Source organism: Pantherophis guttatus, chromosome 2 (assembly GCF_059756535.1).
Source record: "Pantherophis guttatus breed Tessera chromosome 2, ASM5975653v1, whole genome shotgun sequence".
Taxonomy (NCBI): domain Eukaryota; kingdom Metazoa; phylum Chordata; class Lepidosauria; order Squamata; family Colubridae; genus Pantherophis; species Pantherophis guttatus.
The window spans coordinates 137,781,624-137,809,267 of record NC_142064.1 but is presented as its reverse complement, the minus strand read 5'-3'; the positions used below and the strand labels follow the sequence as shown (position 1 = coordinate 137,809,267).

Sequence of the window (27,644 nt, the reverse complement as noted above, 5' to 3'; positions counted from 1 at the left end):
GAGTCCAGGCTGGAGTCCTGCTCTCTCTCAGCTGTCGTTTCCTCCATAGTGGTGCCCTTGGATGCAAGTAGCTCCGCCATCTTCTTGGTGAGTGCTCTTTGTACTCTATTTGTTTCTTCAGGGCAAACGTTGGGTTCAGTCATCATTTGGAGTTATGGGCAGCCATCCTCTGCTACCATATTGTTCAATGATGGATCTAGCCCAATAACTCACAGACAAATTCTTTTTCTCAATTGGATTCCTTTATTGCAGGCCTAGGTGAATCCTAGGCCCTATGGCACCAGAGGTCACTGACCTTAGACCTTTCTCTTTCAGGTATACATCTGGAACAACTGGAGTACCTCGTGATGAGAGCTATTATACCCAGGAGGAGGGGCCAGGAGGTAAGGAGTGGCTATGGGAGTTATGGGATGTGTGGTTTGTTAACCCCTGCAGGGCCAGGTGTCCAGGGTGGCAATACAGTTAGACATTTGCCATGACAGACTGGCTAGGAGATCTGCTGCTGTAATGAGCTATTTATTTTAAAGGGTATTATGAATCCGGCCAGTGAACCAAGAATGACACTTGGTGATTTTTCCAAGCTGAGTTCTTTATTGTTTCCACACCTGTAGACAGAATATTGCCAGACTAAGCACTCTGTTATCTGCAGCTACCATGCACTCTGAGAACTACTACAGAAGGGTTGCCTTTCTCTCACACAAAATATCGGGACTGAGTTATCCCTTACTCCTGTGGAATGCACACCCTCCATCCTAGGGATCTAGCCTACTATATTCCATCACACAGTGGCAGGCAGTGAAAGTCTGGAGTGTGAGATCCTGGATCAGCAACACACTCAATTGGGATTCACTTGTGATCTTGGTCCATAAGTAGAATTACTATCCCTAAATACAATAGAACTACTGTAATAGTAGAAATTGAGGGGTTCTGAGATCAGAACGTAAAAGTTGCATTGGGGTGATCCTTCTGATGAGACGGGTGGGAAGATTTTCATCATAAGTGAGTATGGATCAGAGGGGGCTACTCTCCCCTGTTTATTTATTGAAAGAAGAAAATAAAGGGTATAAGTGACCTTGTAAAGTAAGGAGGCTAACATGAGTGGTTTGCCTGACTATTGGCTTCTGTCTAACCTGTCAATATGTGAAGCGATAATTCAAATTATGGAGAGTTTTTTGTTGTTATTTGGTGGCTGAAATTTCCGCTTTGTTGCCCTTATTGGATTATTAGTTTTTGTGTTGAGTACTTCTATATTGGAAATGGAGTCTAGAAGACGCTGTTTCTCAGTTCCTGCTTCTACCTTGTAGACTAACTCCTTTTAGAATTAAAATTCGTTCCACCACTTCTAATGTTCCAAAAACTACTGAAAACAGATTTTTTTCTAAAGAGCATTTGACTGAACTATTTATTATCACCATCTTTGTTTTACTTTGAATTATTTACATTAATTTGATGATGCTTTATTTGGTTTTGTTATGATTTATCATTAGCACTATAATTTATCCTTGTCCTTTTATAAATATGATTAGCTGATTGTTTTAATTTATTTATATCTACCGCAGACCTTTTGTTATGATTACTTGTGAACATCATGAATCCATATAGATTCAACAGTATTATATGTAATTATTCAGAAAGCATTATGTAAACAAAGAGGACAAGTTCAAATAAATTCAAAGATCCCCCTCCCTGCTCTACATAAAATAATAATAATTCAGTTTCGGTGCCATCTCCTCCTGCTTTCATACACCTTTACCTGACATGCAATAGATCACTCAGCTCTAGCCAATTTTGATATTGGAATATTTATATCAGCCCTTTGAAGTAGACCAGATCAGGAAACACACTCCACAGGAAGATCAAAACTATGCTTTTTGAATTTGGCTATAAGAGAAGCTCGTAAATCTGATTGTGTTTGTCCTCTCCTGCCTCTTACACCTCAGGGAGTCAGAAAGAGCCAGCCCACTCTTAATACAGATAATCCTCAACATACAACTGTAACTGAGGCATGCCCATTATGGTTATATGTCATGACTGTCATAAAGCAGGTCATCCATGTGACTGACCCAATTATATGACCTTTTTTGTGATGCTCATAAATTGATCTATGCTGTGATTGAGTGAACACTGCAGTCCCTTTGTTCATTATGGAGTGGTTTTGCTGAAAACTGCTGGTAAGTAAATGCTGGTTTGGGGCAAAAATGTCATAAGATGTGTAAATTACTGTGGGACATTGCAAATGGCTATTTATTTATTTATTTATTTATAAATTTTATTGGCCTCCCATCTTACTTCAGGGTAACTCTGGGCAGCTTACAATCATAAAAGATCAAAAATGTACAAAGCTAACAGACAAATAAATACAGGCTGTATGCCAAGCCCCTGAAATATGGTTATGTGACTGCAGGTGTTGGGATGATCATCAGAACTGGGCTGTAAGTATCCTTGGGGTAATACAATAACTTTGAATGGTCGCTAAGTGATACTACCTGTATCTTCTTTCCCAGGACTTAAGGAATGCTTCTATCCTCTTTGTTTAAATAATGGTTTCTGAATATTTGCTTCAAGGCCTTCTTTCTGACTCTTTAACCTTTAGTGAACTGTTGTAACACACTTCATATGATGAATATAGAAAGCTATCTTTATACACACAGATTTCGAAGATGGGGTATTGAGGTTAGGACCACCAGATCTGCATTGCAAAAAGAAAGTTTAATTACTGACATCATCTACTGCTGACATCTCTAGTGAGTTTTATAACCTTGTAGCCATAGAATAGTCAATTAAATATAGCTATTGTGTAAATAATAATTAACCTTTATCCCCTGGAATTCTGAATGCCAAGCAACATGTTACATTTACAAAGACAAATAAGAAAATCATTGGCTGCTTTTTCTAGATAAAAGCAATTTGGGAAAAGGAAGGGTAGAGAGTGTGAGGAAAAGCTTGTTCCCTTCAGACGTATACAGAAATCTCTTGTTGATTTTCTACGCTTGTTTACAATAGGGAGAAGAAGTGATATGGATGATATAGATTTTAGGGACACTCTAGTCCTTCCTCTCTGTGCCTGGAGATCTGAAGGTCAACATTGACAAACTTCCAAGTAACTCTTTTGGGTTTGAGCAGTAACCTAAATTCCCCATAGCTAATAGAAAATGCAAAATATGATTAAGAAGTTCTGCCTTTTGTCCCGATGGGTTTGGGTTTTAACATAACCTACGGTAGCTACAGTATTTAAATAATCTGTGGTTCTGTATTTTGATCTAAAACGCTGACTCAGATATGCAGGAAGATTCCTAGATCCTGCCATCTGCCCCACCCTTTTCAAAATGATTGTGTACATCTTGGACATTAAGCAGGTTCTCCTTGTCTTACCTCAGTGCTTGGAAACTAATGACAAATCAAGAAATCACAACATCTGAAAATCAAAAACTTTATTGTTTAGAAAAATGAGTAGTTTGTAGAGTCAGATGATTTAAGCAAGTGGATTTCTCCACACAAAAATTGTGAAATTTGCTGCTGCTGCTGCTGCTGCTGCTGCTCCCTTCTGGTTCCATAGATGATCACTGACTGAGGTACTGATGTTTCACCAATTCAGTATTTATAAAGATATCTTTACAGTCTACTGGGAAAAATGTCTGGGCTGCAGATTGTGTGTGTGTGTACAAAGGTAGAAAAAAACAGGAAAGTGATGGCCATTAAGGACTGTAGGCTGAGGAGTTGTATCTGAAGACAGCATCTTGAGCAGCACTGCCTGTGAAGAAAGAGAATATGTGTCTCTCATGTCCATAAATATCAAAGTTTCACAATAATCACTAAAAGAAGGCATAGATATCTCTTCAGAAAAAAAATGTCAAAGTGGAGAAAAGAAATCAATATTTCTTTTTGATCAACCATATAATCATCTTTCTATTTTACTGCATTCTTTCTATTATACAATATAATATATGCAGTAGGCCAGGGGTGTGAAACTTACATCATCACGGCAGCATCATATGACGTATTGGGACTTTTTCCCCCTTCGCTAAACCGGACGTGAGCGTAGCCAGCATGTGATGCATCCGCCCTGCAGCCTGGGAGTTTGACAGCCCTGCAGTAGGAAGTCCTTGACTTACAGCAGTTTGTTTAGTGACCGTTAAAAGCTATAATGGCACTGAAAAAAGTGACTTATGACTGTTTTTCACACAACTATTGAAGCATCTCCATTGTCACATGAACAAAATTCAGATGCTTGGCCATCTGGCTCATATTTATGACGTTGCAGTGTCCCAGGGTCATGTGATCACCTTTTGTGACTTCTGACAAGCAAAGTCAACAGAGATTCACTTAACAACCTCATTACTACCATAACTGCAGTGATACATTTAACAACTGTGGCAAGAAACGTAAAGTGGGAAAAACTCATTTAACAAATGTCTCACTTAACAACAGAAAGTTTGGGCTCGATCGTGGTTGTAAGTCAAAGACTACTTTTACTGGGCCAATATTTTTCTCTGTCATGAATCAATATGGCAATCTTTGATTTTTAATCACCAAGCACTCTAATAACTGCTCTTAATAGTGAACTTCACACATTTGGTAAGAATTGTTAGATCTAATAACTCATATTTTGTTATGATGTTCAGGGATATGGTAGAAAACAGTGTCCTGGCAAATTTTGCCTAACTGTGTGTACAGTTTGGATAAAATAGCCTGCAGCGACAATAAAATACTCAAGGATATGTGAAGGGCAAATGAAGGGCCTATGAAAAAGCTGTGGAGAAGAATCTTATTTAGGAAGGGAGGAAAAAAGGGAGCTCCTATCAATCCAGAATATAAATGATGCTTGGAAATACTGCACTTACTCATAGACCCCCAGCTCAGTTTGCCATGATATGTTTGACAAATGCTGTGAGAAAGAAAGGAGAAAATTTAAGAGATTAAAATCACCCACTGTGGTTAATTTTTGTCCCAGGACATATTTTCACATAAAATGTTTTAACTTGAGGCAGCAGCCATCCCTCCTATTTTAGTTGCTTCAGGCTGATGATAGATAGAAGTTGGCTGCAAACTATTACCATAGAGCAGGGGTCTCCAACCTTGGCAACTTTAAGCCTGGGGGACTTCAACTCCCAGAATTCCCCAGCCAGCTTTGCTGGCTGGGGAATTCTGGGAGTTGAAGTCCCCCAGGCTTAAAGTTGCCAAGGTTGGAGACCCCTGCCATAGATCATTTTAATTTACTTTCATCCAACAACTAGCCTATATACATTGTGATAAAATGCAAACATCACTGGAAGAGTAGACATTACATCTGATAACTTCCTTTTAGATTGCTTTTTTAAAAAAATATATCTGGACCAGGTTTAATTTTTAATAAATAACAGGAATAACTGAAGTCCTATTGCTAACCTTTAGGTAATTCTGACATCTACATGAGTACTGGTGTATACACAGATCCCATATCAGCATAATATTAGTATTCCATACTTATGCAATTTTATATATATAATTTTATTGAAGTTAAAATCTAGTATAAACCAAGAAAGAGTCATGAGGAAAAAAGAAAAAGAAAGAAATCTAAATCTAAAAGCCCAAGAAAGAAAAAAGAAAACGAAAAATGTAGAAGTACTATAAAAGAAAAATATAATAGAATGAAAAAGGCTACAAAGTGGCTTCTAATTTTCTTCACAATAGTTATAAGTACAATTATAAATTGCCCTCTTTCTCTACAGTTGCATCATGATTCTCTTCTTTCTAAAATCTTACTAATCTAATCTTTAAAACACATATCATGTTCATTTTTTATGCTGTATACAAAAAAGTCCATAAGGGGTTTCTTATTTATACGATATTCTGTGAAAACAAGAATCTTCCAACATTTACTATTTTTGGCACTTACTTGCCTGTCATGTGGACGTTCTGATGTTTTTGTAGGGTCCAAACTGAATCAAATATCTTTGCATAACCTCTCAACTGACAACAGGCATAACATCTTACCTTCATAATTAATGCAACCATTAGCATCTTCATGCCCTGATAATAGAGAATCCACTTCGTCTTCTGTCATTTTCTCACCTGAAAGCAAATAAAAAAGGAAGATGGTTTATCTTTCATCAAAATATTCATTACATTTGTACACCCTTCCCCCTCCCCCAATTCCTAGCAACTGGAAATTTAAAAAAAAATGAAAGTGAAAATTTTTTCTAAGTAAAAAAAAACCTTAGAAAAAATAGAAGAAATGCACGAGAAAGCAAGAGGTTGTCAAAACCAGATAACAACAAAAACACACAACACAAAGGGCTTTACTTTTTTGTAGGCAAGCCAACAATTTCATTTTTTAAAAAAAAGGCCTTTATAGGCTAATGGTACTTTGCAACTAAAACACAAATTTCAGCTGATATTTTTCAAAGTACAGTAAATCAAATTAGAAGAACCTCCATCAATGGAGAAAGGATAATTCAGCCGGCAATACAACAGAGCTAATGTTAACCTTAAAAGGATAGAAAACCATCCAAATTACTTGAGGATTACAACCAATGTTAAAAGAAGATCAGGAGAACACTGGTGTTTATTGATTAGTGCCTTTCTAAAGGAGGCAAATTGAGGTTGTAGCTGTAGTTTAAGATGAATTTTTTATAGTTTGGAAGTTCTTTTGGGCTCCAGGCTGTGGCAATTTCCCCATGTAATGCCTTTTAGTGGTGCCTTTTCATGGTGATGGTGGTGATAGGGCAGTGATGGTTAACCTTTTTGGTGCTGAGTGCCCAAAGCACATGCGTGCCCAAACACCGAAAATGCAATGTGCGCGTCCCCCACAAATGCACTGCGTCCCCCGTGCATGAGCCGCCCCCGTGCCCCGTTTTGGCTTCCAGGTTGGTTCAGGAGTCTTTCCAGGCCCAAAATGGGGCACCCCATGCCCTGTTTTGGGCCTGGAAAGACTGCACCAACCTACACCCCCGTGCATGCGCCCCACCGCCCGCGTATGAGCGGCAGAGACCCGAAGAACAACTGGCCGGCGGGAGGCACATGCGCATGCGTGGTGAAGCTGGGCTGGGGCGACGGCTAGCGTGCCCAGAGAGAGGGCTCTGTGTGCCACCTGTGGCACACATGTCATAGGTTCGCCATCACAGTGGTAGGGACTACAGTATACTTACCCAGTGTGGAAAGGACATGGCGCAATTCTGCCCCCATGACGGTTCCGTTCCCCTCCTTATCAAAGACTCTGAGCCCCTCCACATAATCTTCATAGGTGCCTTGATCTTTGTTCTTAGCAACTGTCTGCAGCATTGGCAGGAACTCTTCAAACTCCACCCGTTTAGAATTCAGCTCTGGGGGCGATCAGAAAGTGGGGGAAGAGAAGATGCAAAGGGAGAGGAAGCATTCATTTCCCACCCAACTCTCCATCCTTGAATCTCAAAAAGCTTTTTCTGTGCCACACAGATAGAACTCAGTCAATAAGGAATTGAAACTAAAGGGGAAAAAAAAGTTGCTGAGAGACTTGCCTGTCCTTTAAAAACAACTAAATCAGATGTGTTGAACAGTCAGGGGGAAAAAAAGAGTTGGCAATATATAGCCAAAGGTTATGAATTGCTCAGCCTTGTTACAAACTGTGGCTTATAATTGGAACCGTTCTTGGGATCTAAGTGAATATATCTTAAGTATATCTAAATTACAACATATTCTGGGGAGAGATTTGTGTTCTCAGCTTTAAGTGAAGATGTAAGAGAAATTTCCTCACAATTAAGAACAATTAATCAGTGGAACAAATTGCCTCCAGAGGTTGTGGGTACTCCAACACTGGAGATTTTTAAGAGGTGATTGGACAACCATTTGTCTGAGATGGTATAGAGTCTCCTGCTTGAGCAGGGAGTTGGACTAGACCTCAAGGTCCCTTCCAACTGTTGGAGTCTTAGTGGTCAACCAATTAAATATGAGCCAACAGTGTGTGGCGGCAGCCAAAAAAGCCAATGCAATCCTAAATTGCATTAACAGAAGGATACCATCAAGATCAAGTGAGGTACTAATACCACTCTATAAACCCTTAGTAAGACCACACCTAGAATACAGCATCCAGTTATGGTCACCATACTATTAAAAAAGATGTTGAAACTCTAGAAAGAGTGCAGAGAAGAGCAACTAGGATGATTAGGGGACTGGAGGCTAAAACATACCATGAACAGTTGCAGAAACTGGGCATGGCTAGTCTAGTGAAGAAAAGGACCAGGGGAGACATGATAGCAATGTTCCAGTATTTGAGGGGCTGCCACAGAGAGGAGGGGGTCATACTATTTTCCAAAGCACCTGAAGGCCGGACAAGGAATAATGGATGGAAACTGAACAAGGAGAGATTCAACCTGGAAATAAGGAAAATTTTTGTGAGAATGAGAGCAATCAACCAATGGAACAGTTTGCCTTCATAAGTTGTGGGAGCTTCATCATTGGAAGCTTTCAAGAAGAGACTGGACTGCCATCTGTCAGAAATACTGTATTTATTTTATTTTATTTTATTTTATTTTATTTTATTTTATTTTATTTTATTTTATTTTATTATTTTATTTTATTATTTTATTTTATTTTATTTTATTTTATTTTATTTTATTTTATTTTATTATTCATATTTCTATGCTGCCCACTTTCTGAGGACTCTGGGCGGCTTACACCAAAGACAGTATACTATATAGCATTTTGCCCCCAACAATCTGGGTCCTCATTTTACCCACCTCGGAAGGATGGAAGGCTGAGTCAACCTTGAGCCGGTGAGATTTGATCCACTGATCTGCTGAACTAGCAGTCAGCTGAAGTAGCTGCAGTACTGCACTCTAACCACTGCGCCCCAGGAGACCCTACAGAAATACTGTAGGGTCTCCTTCAGCAGGGGGTTGGACTAGATGACCTATAAGGTCCCTTCCAACTCTGTTAATACCCCCAAGATCCTTGTTCTGTTATTCGATTATCTCTATACTGTGGAACTACACAAGTAACCTGGATTTGAAGGAGGAAAAATGATAATGTGCTGGAGCGCTCCAGTCATGTCACTTGACATCTCCTTATGGGGCAGCCATCTCCGGAAAAGACACATCCTCTTTTAAGAAGGCCCTGCAGATACAACATGAGCGGCCCTGCCCCAACTAACTTTCCCCTTTGAAGCTGGTGAGTTGCAGAGCTGTGGCTGGGATCATTCACTACCCTAAGAGAAAAACAAACACTGCACTGTACCTTTTAATTTATGAACTGAATTTAAATAATATAAATGAATATAGAAAGGGTGGGCCCAGCCCACCCGCCCAGACGCAATCCCGGCCTATATCAGTGTGTTTTTAACGCCTCACACATGTGCGGATGGTGCACGCACGCTCCCATTTCTGGTGCTAGGTGAACCAGTTGCTACAGTATGTGAATCAGTGGTGGGATTCAGCCAGTTCGCACCACTTCAGGAGAACCGGTTAACTTTCTGAGCAGTTTGGTGAACTGGTTGTTGGAAGAAATCATTAGGGCAGAGAACCGGTTGTTAAATTACTTGAATCCCACCACTGATGTGAATCCCATCTCTGCTCTCATGTATGTATTATGTATGTATGCATGCTGGGTATATATATATATATATATAGGTATAGGGCAGTGGTGGGTTTCAAAAATTTTTACTACTGGTTCTGTGGGTATGGCTTGGTGGGCATGGCATGGCTTGATGGGCGTGGCTTGGTGAACTTGGCAGGGAAAGGATATTGTAAAATCTCCATTCCGTCCCCAATCCAGGGGAAGGTTACTGCAAAATCCCCACTTCCTCCCGATCAGCTGGGACTTGGGAGGCAGAGAATAGATGGGGGTGGGGCCAGTCAGAATTTTTACTACCGGTTCTCCAAACTACTCAAAATTTCTACTACCGGTTCTCCAGAACTGGTCAGAACCTGCTGAAACCCACCTCTGGTATAGGGCAGGGATCAGCAACCTGTGGCTCTGGAGCCACTGTTTCACCCCTCTGCTGCGGCTCCCTGTCACTCAAAATATATGTCACAACCGCCAATGTGCGACACCCACCGGCACACGATTTATTGAGCTTTTCAACCCCCGATAGGCCAATCATGGATAAATCCAAGAAAAGAAAAGTTTCAGAAGAAAACAGAACATTTAATTCAACTACATGTGCTAGTTTTGTGGACGCTCAAGAAATAGTCAGGCACAGGAAGTGTTTTGTGGCTCCCGGTGTTTTTTTTTTCTGTGGGAAATGGGTCCAAATGGCTCTTTGAGTGTTTAAAGTTGCAGACCCCTGGTATAGAGTCTTCTGTTCAAGCAGAAGGTTTGAACTAGAAGACTTCAAGGGCTCTCCCAACAGTTCTTCTGCATTCTTTTTCTTGGATTGTGCTGATCTGGCACTCCTAGCTTGAATAGTAGAGTACAATTAAAAATATGCTGCAAGCATAATACAATAAAGAAACAACTAAAGCTTTTCCGGTTTCCAGGGTGTGTACATGCCCTGCACAACTGCTAGTCTTGCAATTTTTTGTGTGTCTCTTTGAGTTAGTGTTGATTCCAGGCAACTACCTGGAGGGGTCCTTGTATTTTTCTTGGCAATGCTGTACTTCGGAAATAGTTTGCCCTTGCTTGCCTCCCAGGGCTAAGAGAGAGGGATGGCCCAAGATCACCTAAACTGCCTTTGTGCCTAAAATACACCAAAACTCGCAGCATCCCAATTTAAGTTCTACGCCAAACTGTCTTACCACTTTTTTACTGATGTAATTTTTCAATCTGAACTCCAGATTGTTTGAAAAATGTAAATTTTAAATGCAAATTAAATTAGGAAAACATACTCTTTGATACACTATATTTTTTAGATTATATTATGCACTTAATTTAGATTATGTGTCCAGTATAGGAGAGAGAGCATATACAGTTAAATTTTTAAATACCTCTTAATCACATTGCCTGAGTTCACACATTTTGCTAAATTTAATTTCAGTTTAGCATAATTCCTGAACTCAGCTACTATGATACACAGGCTACTACTTATGTTTAGCATTATACTGTATATGTATTATACTGTAGGGCATTATGTTTCATTCAACTAACTGTCGGTCCATTTTTTTAAACATATTCTTGCAAATATAAATTATACTAAAATTATACTGATTTATTTATTCACAAATGTTGTTACAGGTTCCTAGTGTGTTCAAGAAGAATGGCTGCATGTTTCTAATAATTGTAACAGAGCTTATAGCAGTGGTGGAATTCAATTTTTTTTACTACTGGTTCTGTGGGCGTGGCTTGGTGGGTGAGGTAGGGGAAGGATACTGCAAAGTCTCCATTCCTACTCCACTCCAGGAGAAGGATACTGCAAAATCCTTCCCCTGGAGTGACTCCCACCCCACTTTGGGGCCAGCCAGAGGTGGTATTTACTGGTTCTCCGAACTACTCAAAATTTCCATTATCGGTTCTCCAGAACCTGTCAGAACCTGCTGAATAGCACCCCTGGCTTATAGGTTACAATATTTATTCCTATGCATCAGAAATCATAGCTTGTTGATTTTTGCAGATCAGATTATAATTAAGTCACAAGAAGACAGAGTTTTTCCTCATCAAAGGAACTGCATAACCCACATTTTGTAGCTTTATATTCCTAACCACCATCTGTTCTTAAAGGAAGGCTGAATGTTCCAATATGATCCCTTAAATCTGGAATCTGCTGCCATCCTGTGGTCATACTGTATTATAATTTCCCCTGCACATGGTAAAGCAGAGATGACTTACCGTCAGGCTTTGGATGTCCCAGGACTTTCCGGATTTCAGCATTAGTAGGATTCTGGCCCAATGCCCTCATCACATCTCCACACTGGCTCAACTGGATTTTACCATCGCCGACCCGATCAAAGAGCCCAAAGGCCTCCTTGTAATCTAGAGAGATCAGATCAAATTTTGATATAGTTTGATATGTGGCCTCTGAAATGGAGAGCTGCAGGGGGGCTGGAGTTTGATGGGAGATAAAGTGTGAAGCTTGTCCTTCTGCCAGTGTCAACTAGAGGATTCAGATGTAATCCTAAGAAACTGGACACTGCCGTCTGCAACATCTGCCTGCCCAGTTTCTGTCAATCACAGTCAATTAATCAATTAGAAGGAGGCTTCCTCTCTAACGGCAACCTCTGTTTGGGATACATTTACCATAGAGAGATGAAGATGGTGATCTGGAAGGGTTTGGCTACTCTTTTAATATACAGAAGATCTCAATGATCTTTCAAAGGGGCATCATTGCCTTGGTTCTGGGATTTCGTTACTGGCAAATTGATCCTTTCCGTTTCACCCTGTTAGAGCAATCAGACATTGCTCTTCAGGTAGAGAGCCAAGTTCAGATGTTATACAATACCTAACACTCCCTCTAACAATTGAGCTAATTAAGCAGGCCTTCAATTTTATAGCAACATTTCAGTTCTAAGAATAATTAAAAGGGCATTTCCTCCTGGCTACGTTAATGAGGATTCCTTTCCCTGTCCAAGTTGGCCAAAAAGTGTGTGGCATTGTTTGCCTAATCCCAGCTGATTTCTTCTGCTTTTGTTAGCAAGACAGGTGACTGTTTCTGTCTTTTGCAATTTTAATGTGGGGTAATTTTGCTGAGTCCCATTCAGTGTCACCTGCCAATGGGAAAAGCAGCCAGAACTCTCCCTATCCTTAACATGTGTTGAGGGTAGGGATGGACAGGCTCAGGCCCATGGTGACAGATTGTCTAAGTGACACATGTTTACAAATTCTTCCAAAAGAGCATTAAGCCTATGGCTGTTAAGAGCCAGCATAATGCTTCTCCAGGGCATTTCTCCATGGAGAAACAGCTGTGGGAACCAGATCATTAGGTCTCTCCAGTAATAGAAACCAAATGGCTATGAAGGCAGAACTCGGCAACTGACGGGAGGAATGGGGTGGGTGAAGCTGGGCAGATCTGAGCCTCTGATCGGGTCATTACATGACATCAGTGAGGCGTCATGTGACATTCATACAGCAAGGAAGAAAACATTGCTTTAAAACTCAACCAGCTAAAGATGAATTTAAGCTACCTTCATGGTAGGTTGGAGATGTGACAATGGTAGCCTGATGAGGATTTGTTGCCGTGGCAGACCATTGTGTCATGGTTCACAACATTGTGAGGATTTGCTGCTGGTGGTATAGTTTGAAGGATGCGAGGATGAGCCCGCCAAGCAAGTCAGACTCCTTAGTAAAGATGTACTGTCATTTGAAAGTACTCTCATATTTAGGAGAGACGAGAAAAAATTCAAAGGGAGTCATACAGGTTTTTGTTTTTTGTTTTTTTTTTAATTTGATTTATATGCCGCCCTTCTCCGGAGACTCAGGGCGGCTTACAATGCGTTAAGCAATAGCCTTCATACTTTTGTATATTTTATACAAAGTCAGCTTATTGCCCCCACAAACTGGGTCCTCATTTCACCTACCTTAGAAAGGATGGAAGGCTGAGTCAACCTTGAGCCTTGGAGAGATTCGAACCAGCAGAAATTGCAGGCAGCTGTGTTAATAACAGGGTGCGTAGACCACTGTACTATCAAGGCTCTATCAGGTAGTTCTCAACTTACAACAGTTCATTTAGTGACTGTTGAAAGTTGCAATGGCACTAAAAAAAAGCGACTTATAACCATTTTTCAACCGTTGCAACATCCCCACAGTCACATGAACAAAATTCAGAAGTTTGGCAACTGACTCATATTTATGATAGTTGCGGTGTCCTGGCGACCTTCTGACAAGCAAGGTCAATGGGGAAGCCAGATTCTCTTTATTACTAACTCTGTATTACTAACTTCAAGGGACGTGGTGGCTAAGACGGCAGTTCAGCGGTTCGAATCCCTAGTGCTGCGTAACGGGGTGAGCTCGTCCCAGCTTACTTGTCCCAGCTTCTGCCAACCTAGCAGTTCGAAAGCACGTAAAAAATGCAAGTAGAAAAATAGGGACCACCTTTGGTGGGAAGGTAACAGTGTTCCGTGTGCCTTTAGCATTTAGTCATGCCGGCCACATGACCACGGAGACGTCTTCGGACAGCACTGGCTCTTCGGCTTTGAAACGGAGATGAGCACCACCCCCAAGAGTCGGGAACGACTAGCACATATGTGCGAGGGGAACCTTTACCTTTATTACTAACTTCACATCTGCAGTGGTTCACTTAACAACTACAGCAAGAAAGGTGGTAAAATGTGGCAAAATTCACTTAACAAATGTCTCACTTAATGATGGAAATTTTGGGCTCAATTGTGGTCATAAGTCAAGGACTACCTGTCGTCTTACAGCATCCTAAAGCCCGAGATGTTTATTGCAAGAAGACTTCTTGATTTATTTTTTTCTTCACACAAAGATAGGAAAGGGGAAGAACAATGAATACAGGAAGACTTGCAAGACTCTATCATAATAAACCTAATATTGATCTACTGTATATGGTCTTGGTTTTTAGTCTGGTGTTTTTTGTAGGGCTGAAAGGTATTTATATCTTACGTATAAATAAAGTAGTCTTACTTTATTGTAACTATGTTAATATCTTCAGGGGTGGGCTTCAAAAAATTTAGCAAGGGGTTCTCTGCCTGGTTGCTGGGTGGATGTGGCCATGGTGGGCGTGGCCTAGTTGGCCTCCTGCACCACAGTGGGGAGAGGGGCATTTTTGCCCTCCCCGGGCTCCGGAGGCTTTCCTCAAGCCTCCAGGAGGGTGAAAATGGCCTCCACAGGCTCCGGAGGCCGGACTTCCGGTAGGCCCGTTTTTCGTCCTCCCCGAGCCTCCGCGTACGGCCTGCACTTACCTGCATCCAAAACAAGCCACGTGGGGACTCCTGGGAGGGGCAGGGTGGGTGGGGCCAGGCAGGAGTGGGATTTGGGGGTTCTCTCAACTGCACAGAATCTTAGCTAGAGGTTCTCCCGGACCCCTGCGAATCCCCAGCAGCCCACCCATGAATATCTTGCAAGTACAAACTTCCTGCTGCCAGTTTTAACTGCAAGTCATTCCTAATTTTTTTTTTCTGATTGTTAAGCCATTTAGGCTCCTAACTCTCTTGTCTGATCTGATTGTTACCCAGCCAGCATCTATTCCTCTCTTTCCCCAAGGTCATTTACACATTCCATTACATCTGGCTGCATTGGATCCAACCAACAGGAATAAAACATGAATCCAATCTCTTCTGAACTATACCTGACTTTGCGACAGAATTCAGATCTGCCTGGATCTGATTAAATCAGACAGAATGGTGGAAGCACGTTGATGGGATGGGATAAACAAGATATTTGATACAGATACAAGGCTACCCCTTTCCTAACATAATTTCTCTTAACATCTGTTTATAATCTTAGGAATCAAGTCTAAGTGGTCATTTTGTTACAGTGGAAAAACAAATAGAAGTTGTCTGTTGTATTATACTAATGATTGCTTGCACAATTGCTTATGTTTGTTTGTTTACCCATAAATAAATGGTAAAATAAATCCAAGTCTCTTGGTAGCCCGTGACATGGAAGCAACTCACCTTCCAACTGCTCTTTGGTGAACTCAATCTAGAAAGAATAAAAAGGTAGGAAATTATGTCATTTACCAGAACAAGCAGAAATCCTTATGCGGTAGTAAAAAAAAAATCGAACTGGCCAAGATGCTTCCATGTTCATCAACACTTCCGTTAATGAAGTGTATTGTTTTAAAAGCAAGCTTTAGAACTGACATTATTCTTTAGGTAATTATTGAGGTTCCAGAATCCAAAATTCAAATTAAACTTTAATGGGGAACTTGTGACAGTGTGTGTGTGTGTGTGTGTGTGTGTGAGAGAGAGAGAGATTTCAGTTTTTCACCTTGGCTCATTTATTCTAAACTGACCAGTAGTTGCATAGAAGGAGGACAATTTTTTAAGGCTTAGTTAGAGGATATATTTCATTTGCTGACTCTTTAAAATAAATAAACTCTGCTTATCAGAGCAAGCATCTTATTTTTTTAAATTTAAGCTCTTAGTTCTGAAGACACCGAACAACAAGTATTGAGGATTCTTTTAAAAAAATAGGGCATCTCACTATTTTACTGAAAAAGTACTGTATGATGTCATATGTTATGCATTAAATTGCGTAATCCTCCAACTTTATTATTTTTATGTACCTGTTTATAAGTCTTATCTACTCGGCTGTAAGCACAAGCTGAGAGCCATTTTGGTCTAGTGGTTAAGATACCAGGCTAGAAATCAGGAAACTCTGAACTCTAGTGTCACTTTAGGCATGACAACTGGCTGGATGACTTTGAGCCAGTCCCTTTTTCTCAGCCCACGTCACCTCACAGGGTTGTTGTGTGGAAAATAGGAGAAGGAAAGGGTATTAGATATGTTGATTGCCTTCAATAATTTATAAAAATAATAACAGCAGGATTTTAAAAATCTAGTAAATAAAATCTAGTAAATAAAAATAATTAACTGTTTGTTTCCCTCCCTACAACCTGGTGAATTATTTCCTCCAGATTGAGGTTACATTTGCCAACACTATGCAGTGTATCTGTGAATGTGCACGGGTTTGGGCCCAAGTCAAGGTTGACTTGATTATAAAATGGGTCTCTGTCCTGGATAGGCTGCTCTGATAACGAACCAATTTCCCTCCCTCCAGCCCTAAACCTTCTATAGGTTCTATAGGTTAAATATGAATGCATGTCAGAGCACGAGAACGAAGTGGTGCCATGTAGGTAGGTGTTTTCCAGAGTAGCTGATGTTGTTCTAGGAAGCCCTTTCACAATGGTCCCACTGCAGTCAGAGAGCAAAGGAGAATTTATGAGGTGAATCCTTTCAGCCCTTCGGCCACAGGGTGTGAAGCAGGCTAAGTTGCTCTTCCTCCCTTGTGTTTTCATCCCCACCAATAAATTGACCCAAAAGAAAAATTCTCAAAGCACCGTGGTGATGGCCTAATTAACCAAGGTATGAAAGGCTTTGAATGTATAGCTGTGCTCAGTGGTGAAATCCAAATTGTTTTACTACCAATTCTGTGGGCGTGGCTTGGTAGGTGTGGCTTGGTGGGCGTGGCAGGGGAAGGATACTGCAAAATCTCGATTCCCACCCCACTCTGGGGCCAGCCAAAGGTGGTATTTGCAGGTTCTCCGAACTGCTCAAAATGTCCGCTGCCGGTTCTCCAGAACCTGACAGAACCTGCTGGATTTCACCCCTGGCTGTGCTGTATGTATTAATGGGCACATTATTATTGTGCATTTGCATTCCTACAACAATCTATTTGCACTACAACAGTATATCTAGCTGAAAATTTTACCTGGAGCATTTGAATGGTTTGTAGGCCAATGAGCAATACAAACCTGCCATGATATGTTGGAGCTGAAGGGGCCCTGAGCCTGATAATCTCTGAGGACATATCAATAGCTCAATGTTTCTCAACTTGGGCAACTTTAAGATGTGTGGACTTCAACTCCCAGAATTCCCCGGCCAGCATTGCTGGCTGGGGAATTCTGGGACTTGAAGTTCACACAGTTTAGAATGACCACAGTTGAGAAACACTGATCTAGAAAATACCTTCTGCCTGATCTTAAGAGCCCACACAGTTGGAGCCCACACAGTTTAAAGGTGCTAAGGTTGAAAAACACTGCTGTAGCTACTCATTGAAGTACATCTTTGCATTTGGTCTAGGTTCGGTATCCTAATTGGAACTCCTACCTCACTGTTTTGGGAATCCTGAAGCATGACAAGGACATGACTGTTGATTGAACGCTCTGGTCCTCTCGCAACTTGATCTGCCGCTTTCAGAAAGTAGAGGTAGGATTGAAATAACTGCACTCTTATGCTAAGCCTCCTCCCTGCTGGTAGCCACCTGTCTCTGTCCTGGCTTCCTAAGCACGCAGGCCAAATACCAGACTTGTGCGTCTGCTGTTTGGGCCTGTCTTTAAAATAACAAGAGCCTTTTCAATTGCTAAATTTATCTCACCTCTCTCTCCCGCTAACCTTAGCTAGCCAGCATTCCCAATCATCGTTGTCTGAGAACAGAGGTCTTGTTATGATAGAGAAATGACTTTACTTATTTCTTGTTCAGTTTTGCATACTGCCATAATGATAGTCCATATAGAATGAAGCATCCATAGTGCACCCCCAAATGAATAGAACTATAATTAAAACTAAATTGCTACAATGGGATTACACCATGCCTAAATTTAGAGCATCATAATACCTGGCAGCAAAAACATCTAACTTTTCTAAACATACTAAACATCTCCCCCACCCACCCACCCACCCTCCCAAAAAAACCCTGTTGTGATTTGTTTGCAGAAAGCAGTCAACAATGGAAGTTAATCTATTTCTTTGTGCTATCCGTAAAATGCCTGTCGTTGCTTGAAAGTAGGTGAGGAACTCCCAAATGCCTAAACTCAGAAAGCTATCATGGTTAGCATTTAGTCCAACGTAGAGACCAAGAAATAGGGTTTGTACGTTAAAATAATTTTCAAATCAAACCTAACATTATATATATAGTAGAACTGTTGGTTATGGTAGCCTGAGACCAGAAGGAACATCCAGGTTCTTATTTGCAATTGAAGGTATAATAATTTGTTCCTGAACTTGTTTTAGAATTTTTAATAGCCATTCTTTGTCATTTTATGTATACATACAGACAAAAATTAAACAGGAATTTGTATATATCTTGCATCAAAAAAAAAAAAAAAAAGAGAGAGAGCAGTCCTTGTTTCTACAGATAGGTATACATAATTACTTTTACTATTTCTCCGTTTCATTCAATTTATTTGGGTGTTCAGCTCAAGTTAAAGATCAGTTCAGCATTCTCTTCTCTTTCTAATTTTGCCTATCCAGATGCCTTGAGAAGCAAACAGTTATGCCATTGTACCCATATAAGTAAAATAATAAGCATAGCTGCGGCCACTTTAGCGACCACTTTGTTTAATGACCAAGTTGCCTGTCCCAATTGGGGCCACTAAATGAAGTCTCTCTATACTTCATATTTGAAGCCAATTATTAGTGTGTTTATTTTTCCCATGCCTAGTTCCGAGGTGGTACATCCCTCAGTTTAAACGCTTATAGCGACCTTGAGGCATTGCTTTTGAGGGAGGGAAAAGAACCTAAAGATGGTGGCTGTTGCGTCCTCCTTCCTTTGGGAAGAAATGGGTTCCCTGCAACTTCACTCTTCCTCCAGTCCTCACTTACCACCACTTTGGAAAGGTCGATGGGCGGCTCCTTGGGCTTCTCTGGTGCCGGTGCTGTTGGTGCTGGTGCCGGTGCTGTTTCTGGCACTTTGCTTTTACCTGCCAGGAATCCTGGCTTTGGCCCGGCTGGTTTAGCTGCTGGTTTGGCAGGTGGGGCTACCGGCCGCTTCACAGGGAGGTCCTTCTTGGGGGCCATGCTGCTTGAGGGTCTCCTTGCGAGAGCAGAGGGGAGGCACAGCCAGCAGCAGGAATAGCACGTGTAGGTGAGGTCCTTTCAAAGCTCACACTCTTTCTGTCCTGGGTCAGCTTAAATAGCCCTGTCGATACAATGATGTCAGCCAGAGAGGAATTGCTGCATACGGAGTGGGAATGCATCTAAAAATGGGAAGCTCAGTCCCCTTCAGCAATGCTGGGTCCTCCCTTCATTCAAGACGGAACAATCTCCGAAGAGCTTTGCTACAGCTAAGCATCCTCTCTGAGCAGCCAGGCCTTGGCTCTGTCTGCGTGGCCATGGCACCCAGCCAGCCAGCCAGCCAGCCAACTCACTCAGCAAAAACCTCTGGCTCTCTGCACCAGCCATACTGGCTAGCAGAAGGCAAACAGCAGTGAGGTGGGTGGGTGGGTGAGGGGGGGGGGTTTCTACTTAAATGCAGATGGGATGGATTACTTGATATTCTAAATAAATGATTGCTTCTGTCCCAATCGCAGAGAGTGAGGAGCTTAATTATTCAAGAAGGATGCTGTGTTATTCTTGTACTGGGTTCCCCTCGGCCCCCAGCCTTCTCTCTTGGCGTCAAAATCATGGCTGCTCTTTTATCATGAAACAGAGGTGGGTGGGATACAGTAGCAACATATAGTACTTAGCTGGAAAACATTTTACAATCCTTGTTCCCTGATTAGCCCCGTTAGCATCATGTTCTCTGTTCTGCAAATTCAGGGACAGAAATGAAGAAAATAACACTTGTTGGACTTGGGTGGAAATTTGGATACTTTGGCACAAATGTATAATGAATATTTTACACAAGCTAATCACGTGACTTTTTTTGGGGGGGGGGACAGCCTAATTTATTATTTATTTATTTATTTATTTATTTATTCAATTTTTATACCGCCCTTCTTCCGAAAGACTCAGGGCGGTGAACAGTTAAAATAACATACATATAAAATGTGAATATAAGATGATTAAGCCAATTTGGTTCATCGGTTAAGAAACTTCAGCATAAAGATTTAGAACAATTAGAAGAGATTTATGCCAGCCCGCCTTGGTGAAATAGAAAGGTCTTAAGTGCACGATGGAAAGTACGAAGATCTGGGATCATTTGTATCCCTGGGGGTAACCTGTTCCAAAGGGTAGGTGCCCCCACAGAAAAGGCTCTTTCTCTGGGAATCACCAGTCGACATTGCTTTAGTGACGGCACCCTGAGGAGGCCCACCCTGTGGGAGCATGCTGGTTGGTGGGAGGTTATTGGTTGCAGAAGGTGGTCTCGTAAGTACCCAGGTCCTAATCATGACATGCAGGAATATTTGCATGCAAATATTAGCCTAGGTGGAGAACCTGAAAAGAATGGAGAATTCAGAATATGCAGAGGCTAAAGAGCCAGTGGGGTGTAGGGGTTAAGGTAGGGGTGGGCGACGTGGCCTTTTTACAACCTGTGGACTTCAATTCCCAGAATTCCTGAGCCAGCTTGGCTATATTAGGAATTCTGGGAGTTGAAGTCCATAGGTTGTAAAAAGGCCACAGTTGCCCACCCCTGTGTTAAGGTGTTGGTCTAGATCTGGGGACATCAGTTCAGATTGATAGCGAGAAAGACTCACTGGATGAATTTGGGCTAATCACTTTTTTTCTGAGGCCAGACTTCCTCAAAGGATTGCTGATTATGGAATAAAATAAAGGAAAGAGAAGCTTCCTTGACCTTATTATACTTAATATGTTAAATTTACATTTCAATTGAACTGAATTTTTGATCTAATCCTTTGGGTCCATCCTCACTTCAGGAAAGGAATCACATTGCTCCTAGGTCAATTATACTCTGTGGCCCAAATAAGGCTGTACCTGTAGAGGAGTTCCTCCTCCTCCTCCTCCTCCTCCTCCTCCTCCTCCTCCTCCCAGTAATGTTAGCCTTTCCAGTTTCTGCATCTTCAAGATATATTAGGCTAATTTGGGATTATATAAATGGAACTCTAAGCATATTTGGAAGATGTGAGACTGGGGAAAGCTGGGTTAATGTGATAGTGAATTCAGATGGTTAATAGGCAGAATGATGAATTTTGTTAGGTACATTACACAAGCCTTATGGGCTTCCTTCCCTGCTAAGTTTTTTTTTTTAAAAAAAGACTTATTTATAGCAGAAGCTGCTGTTGGTAACTTGATTGTTTTTCAATTAGGACTTTTTAGTGGTCCAGTGCTAATGAAGTGTGCTGTAGGTTTTCAGCGGTCATACTTGGAACGGATCCCAAGGACTGTCAAAACGGACCCTCAGCCTTAAGAGTCACAAGTTACTCACCGCAAGGTTAAATGAAGCCACGAATTGCCCAGTGACAAGGAATCGCTAATGAATCTTTTTGCGATGTTCAGATGCCTGCTCCAAACACATCACTCAGCCATCTAAGCTAACAAGACTGGACAGCTGAGAGCTAGGAGGAGGATTTAATGGATGACCCCACTTGTCCTGTCAGAAGGGCCTCTTCCACATTCTCTACTGCTTTCTATTTCACTGCTTATTAAAGGAGATTTAGGCCATCTCTCAGCTTTTCTTGTTTAAACAAACGGATTATTATTTTGTTATGGACTTCCATGGATTCTTGGCAGCATTTGACAGGTGAGGGAGAAAGTGATGCAAACATCTGTCAGTCTGATGAAAGACAGCAGAAGAGTGACTGGCGATTATTTCCTTTTACAGATGCATCTGGCAACAGGATGGAAGGCAACTTCCATCATGCCTCCCAGCAGATGTACTAGAAACCACAAACAAGTCAATTCCTGCACATTTCCCCTTTCCTCAATATGATATATCCTACACAGGGATTTACCTCTCCAGATGTCACTGAGCTGCGGCTCATAGCGTCCCTCATCCTTGGTTAGGATGGCTGAATTGGCTGTGTTGCAATTAAGCAACATCTGGAAAACTACCAGCTCCCTATCTATGCATACAACCTGCTAGTTATTGCAGGGATTATATATTCACATAGGTACTATTAATGCAAACAAATCCTATGCAGGTCATCCTTACGACCGCTGTTGGGACCAGAATTTATGTGGCTAAACAAGGTATTAAAGTCTTTTTTTGGCCATCATTGTTAAGCAAATCACCTATGTGAATCGCAGAGTTGTTAAGCAAATCTGGCTTTTCCCATTGACTTTGCTTGCTGGAAACCAGCTGAAAAGGTTGCAAATAGAAATCTTGTGACTGTGGGACACAGCAACGATCTTAAATACATGGCAGCTGCAAAGCATTTCAGCCGTGGTGGCTCAATGATTAGAATGTAGTACTGTAGGCTAACTCTGCTCATAGCCAGGAGTTTGATCCTGACAGCTCAAGGTTGACTCGCTCAAGGTTGACTCAGCCTTCCGTCTTTCCGAGGTCGGTAAAATAAGGATCTATTCTAGATTGTTGGGGGCAATATGCTGACTCTGTAAACTGTTCAGAGTGCTGAAAATCACTATGGACCAGTATATAAGTCTAAATCCTATTGCTATCTGAATTTTGATCACATGACTCTGCAGATGCTGCAGTGGTTTTAAGTGTGAGGATCGGCCAGAGGTCACTGCTGCTATAACTTCGAATCATTGCTAAACTAATGGTTCTAAGTCTTACCCTTGATAAGCAAGCATCAACAACACTGATTCCTCTTATCTAGAGGTCATGTTGCAGAATGATTGCAGATTCTTCTTGAGTTTGTTCTATTTGCGAGATGTACCATCAGTAAGGAGAGATGCAGAGAACTCGAGGTCAGAACTCAAGGTTGGATCTCAGAACTAGAAACTGAATTTGCTTCCAAGTATTGACATCAAGCTAGCTAAGTGTTGGGATGCCAGTTTGGGGGAAGATGACCTTCAGGGTAGACATGGAAAGGAGTGGGGATTATTCTGGCAAGGTTATTAAGTAGAAATTGGGCGGTGGGGTGGAGAGATGGCATCTGCTGTTAAAGGGCACATGTTCTCTTTCCTTACAGAATAGAAAATAAGGCACCTGCTTTGACACCATGCCAGCTGCAGAACAAAATGCATACATTATCTGTACACATCAAAGAAATTGCAGCAGTTCCAGTTAGCTAAGCCATAGACATACTGTTCTCAAGAGAAATTACACTATTTTAAACTCTGTCAAATACATGCAGGCATTTCCTTTATGTTGGGATAGATAATCCCAGCATCAGTGAATGCTGATGTTTTCAGAGTAATGAGAGCTGAAAGATGTGCATGTCATAAGCTCTCGTGTACTCGGTTTCATGCAATGCACTGAGCATTAATGTATCAAAATGACTAATGAGTAAGATTAACAAGCAGGGGAAAGTGAACAGGCAATCTCAGGAAGTGAAATGTGTGCCATGCAGTTTCTGATGGACAATTGTTTTTTTCACAAGTTTTGCTTCCTGAAAAACTTTTGGCGATGACGATAGCCCTCTTCGAACTGAACACAAATATTTCAGAATGAAATGTATCATGTGGGAATATTGAGAAATATGGAATTAACTTTTAATGACTACAAGATATTTAATTGCATGTTTCTGACATGCTGCATGAATTCAACAGGGCCAAAAGTATTTTACTGCTGATTTTTGTACTCGGTGCCTGATGCATCTCACTGCAGTATCCAACATTACTCAACCAGCATTGAGGGTTTCCAGTTGCTCCACAGATAATCCAGTTGTACTTGGTGTACTGGATGTTATACACTGCCATTATGTAAAAACTGAATATTTATATAAAAACTGTCTATGATAGGTTCAATTACAGGTTATTCTTGTGATTAGCAGTCAAAAATCTGCAAGATATACCCAAAAGGGTTCAAAAAGCAAAATCTTTCTTATCCAACACTTGTCAGATAAGACAGACTTTTCACTAAGGAGCTAATTGGGTAGAGCTGATGTAGGGTAGTAAGAAATTTTAAATAGTAAAATGTGTTCCTACTTCTGGAATTCAGATCCTGCAAACTTCAAACATTATTTAAATTTCCTAATTTTGGATCAAAGTGGGGGTACCCCAATATAATAATTCATTAAACAATGTTGTCCATATCTCAACTCTCTGATACAAGAAGTTCAGAATGGGCTTTCAACAATGCAAATACAAATGATTTTAATGCCATTTTTCCTTATTAATAAGGGCATAGCTCAATAGCCAATTTTTTAAAAATGTAGTATTGTTTTATCTTTTTTTCAGACTAGCATCATCTTATTTATGCCATACAATCAGCTGTTGCTCTGCAATAAAATTGAACAATTGGCACATGTCAGTCTAGATGGACTTCTCCTCACAATATCAGCTTTTCCAATAAATATTTTTCTGAAGATTTTTTTAAAAAAGCTTATGCAGTGGGGTTGGATAATAAGAGCAATGGCAATAAGAGTTAAGCTATCTAACAATATCCTGCCCATGTTCAGGTTTCAGCTGTTCCTTGAATAACCTCCACCTGTGGTGGCAGTGAGAGAGAAGGCAATTGTGTGCCATTATGCAGATGTTGGGCCTTGTATCATGCTTCTAAACAGGCCTTTTTATAGTAGAAAGGTGTGCTTTTGTGCCCATTTAAAAAACATTGGGAATGGTAATCAATTACTGTAATTAATCCAAGATAGGGCATTTAGTCTGTTGGGCACATAGGCTGCAGTCAGAGACACTAAAATATTAGGAAATTGCCATATGTAAATTGCCTCATAGCCCAAAGCTGGACCATCACCCGGCTTCTTCACCCACATCATAAAGTGTGAGGAACACAGTGCAGGAAGCAACCCAACCATTAGATGAAAATTCCTGTAAATGTATTTTGCCTTCTTCTTTGAACCACATTGCCCAAACATGAGGCAAGAATTCAAATGTCGGCAAAGCGTTTTGAAAGTTGAAAGGCTCAAAATGATGTCTTAATTCTTCAGCTTCCTTCTTTTCACCCCTTTGGAGGCAGAGGGAGTTAAATAAAGCCTTATGAAGCACAATCACGTTTTCCTCTTTTTGTTTATTTGCTACAACAAATTACAGCAGTGGCTAATGAGAGGCACAAAGAACCAGCAATACGCTTGCATGGTAAAGCTTGCTTGAAGAAGACAGCAAGCTTGGTTTGGCATGGAAGGCAGTGGGCGATTCAACCCCCAACAGGCAGACACTGCCAGCAAACCTGTGGGGGGCGGCACCACCAGATCCAGTGGAGAGGTGTATTTGTTGTGTCCGATACATTCGCTATGATTGTACAAAGAGATATAAGCAATTTAAAAAAATCTATTTATAAATTACAAAGAGCGGTTGTTGTTTTTTCCCAGAGATGAGAGGCAACAGTGTGTGAATAGAAGAAATGCACGGAGAGCGATTGGGAATTTGACGGAGTGTGTGTGTGCGGGGGGGGGGGGGGGGGGTAATTGGGACACAATCTGCTCAGTGGAACAGACTGTGGAACATCAAGGTAGCAGAGCCAAGGAGATGCTTTGGGAAAAGTCCCACCTTTTCTTGCTTTCCAGATCCGCCCATCAGCTCCACATTGTAAGACCCAGAACAGGAGAAGAATTCAACTTCTACTATCAGGCGTCTTACTGGGATTTGGCTTCCAAGGGCTACAAGCATGATCTTTAAAAAACCATCTAAAACATAACACACAGTTATGTTCCTTTTCATAACAAGACCACAAAAAACAAACTTCCATAAAACCAACCCCAATGCAGCTGCTAAGTCATGCCAGGAGCAGGTTGCACACACATTTTCCCCACCAGAGGAGAATGGTTGGATGACTGGGATAAAAATAGTTGGTTTTCTTTTTTTAAAAGAGGAATTCAACTCAGCTGCCATCCCTGCCAAAGTGGCATTGTAAAATGGCACAGTGTTGCAAATTTGCAAGCCGTGATTTATCAGTGAGGGGGAAAAAAGTTAAAATGCTTTAGTTTTACGTATGTGGAAAGCCCAGTAGCAAATCTGAAAAATTTATCCATGCTAGCTAAGAAAAATCATGCCATATAATTTGGAAATCAGCACAAGTCTCTTCTGGCCATCTCATTTCTTGCGATTTTTGTGGCTCCTTGAACCATCATCTCCTCACAGTTTCTGTACCGATCTTTCTCCTTACTATACAAAGTAGTTTGGAAGTCATCAAAATGCAGATCATGCGAATATCACTGTATATAGGTAGATAGGCTTTGTAAATCTGTTTTGGACTACAGATTAAGAATTTCCTTGCTACAGCATGCACACAGTCCTAGAACTTGGTGGGGCTTTGCACTCCACACCAGATCGAAGACCAGAATGCAAGAAAGGCACCAAACAACATTCATGTTAAAAACAGCAACTAAAGCAACGGCATCCATAAAGATACTCTATGAAAGCAATCTGCCCTTTTGGATTGGCTGCAGAGAGTGGAACAAGCCAAGAAGAAAACACAAAACAGATTCGGCTTTAAAAATTCAGAAGCAGAAAGTACAAGGAAGGCATGGCGAGAGAAATCATCTGCTATCACAGCACATGAGGCTTTGCAAAGAGATGGGATGGGATATTCCCTCTTGGCGTATCAGCTAAATGCATAGTGCTCAGGAGTGGATTCCCCCCAATGTGGAAAAAATATAAACATTGCAAATATTTGTTTTGGCCACTGCATTTCTCCACTTTTTCGTACCCTTGTACCGGAAAATGGCACTTGAGAGCCCTACTAGGAGAATTAGGACAAAACTCTAATCTCCTTTATCACTGCTATGTTCCCTTTCTAAATAACTGATCTTTCCCCTCTTTGAAGACATCCATGGCCGTATTTGAAAACCTTTGTTTCAAAGGAGATCATTTGCCCATTATCTTCTAGGAGAAATACTTGGCCCCTCCAGGCTGTCTTCCTTGTATTTTTTTCACCTAATGCCCTGACTTCAGTTCAGGCAGCCCTTGATCTTTTTAGCTGCTGAAAGCAACAGCTCGCAAGACAGCTATAAGAGACACCATCCCCAACAACAATAAAAATAAAAAATGAAAAAGGCCCATTTCTTTGGTCATGAGAAAGGCAGCGTATGGTTTTCAGTGCCAAGAGAAGCATGCAAAGTGAATGCAGAATGTGAATCTTTGTCCATCTTCCCTTCAAAAAAAAGAAAGAAAAAAAAATCCAATCGGGCGATTTCTCTACCCCTATTGGTTTCACGTGGAAAAAGAAGATTTAAGAAACACAATTCTATAATTGCTTAAGAAAGCAAAAACACTGAAAAAGCCCATCCAGCGGAAGATGAGCCTGGAATCTCGCAGTGAAGGATGGCGGCAGCAGTGGTGGTGATAGGGGGGATGGTCTTCATGCCAACTCAAGTCCTTGGATCGTGGAGGCACTATGGAGACTAGGAGCTGCTTTTGTCATCTTTTAAATCGTAC

The 27,644-nt window shown here is 41.2% G+C and overlaps 2 protein-coding genes and 1 long non-coding RNA gene across 5 annotated transcripts in view; 1 reads left to right on the top strand and 2 right to left on the bottom strand.

Annotated features, from left to right (window-relative positions):
- On the top strand, nt 1–25,258 carry LOC117662755 (uncharacterized). 3 transcript variants are annotated; one of them, XR_015732436.1, is made up of 4 exons: nt 1–87; nt 316–383; nt 17,589–17,714; nt 22,009–25,258. It is a non-coding gene; the product is annotated as an uncharacterized LOC117662755 (long non-coding RNA). The 3 variants fall into 3 exon arrangements; XR_004590504.3 differs by lacking the exon at nt 1–87 and having other exon boundaries at nt 259–383; XR_015732437.1 differs by lacking the exon at nt 1–87 and having other exon boundaries at nt 260–383; nt 21,494–25,258.
- Nucleotides 3,417–19,897, bottom strand: LOC117662752 (myosin light polypeptide 6-like). Its single transcript, XM_034412331.3, has 7 exons — nt 19,110–19,897; nt 15,459–15,486; nt 11,716–11,859; nt 7,128–7,301; nt 5,974–6,051; nt 4,842–4,885; nt 3,417–3,751 (listed from the first exon to the last, which is right to left on the bottom strand). The coding sequence occupies exons 1-6, from the start codon at nt 19,302–19,304 to the stop codon at nt 4,857–4,859; spliced, it is 648 nt and encodes a 215-aa protein (XP_034268222.2). The 5' UTR covers nt 19,305–19,897; the 3' UTR covers nt 3,417–3,751; nt 4,842–4,856.
- Nucleotides 25,259–27,644, bottom strand: part of ESYT1 (extended synaptotagmin 1) — a 79,841-nt gene continuing 77,455 nt past the window's right edge. Inside the window, exon 31 of the mRNA XM_060688897.2 lies at nt 25,259–27,644. Within this exon, the coding sequence (XP_060544880.2) occupies nt 27,611–27,644 (34 nt within the window). The 3' untranslated portion in view covers nt 25,259–27,610.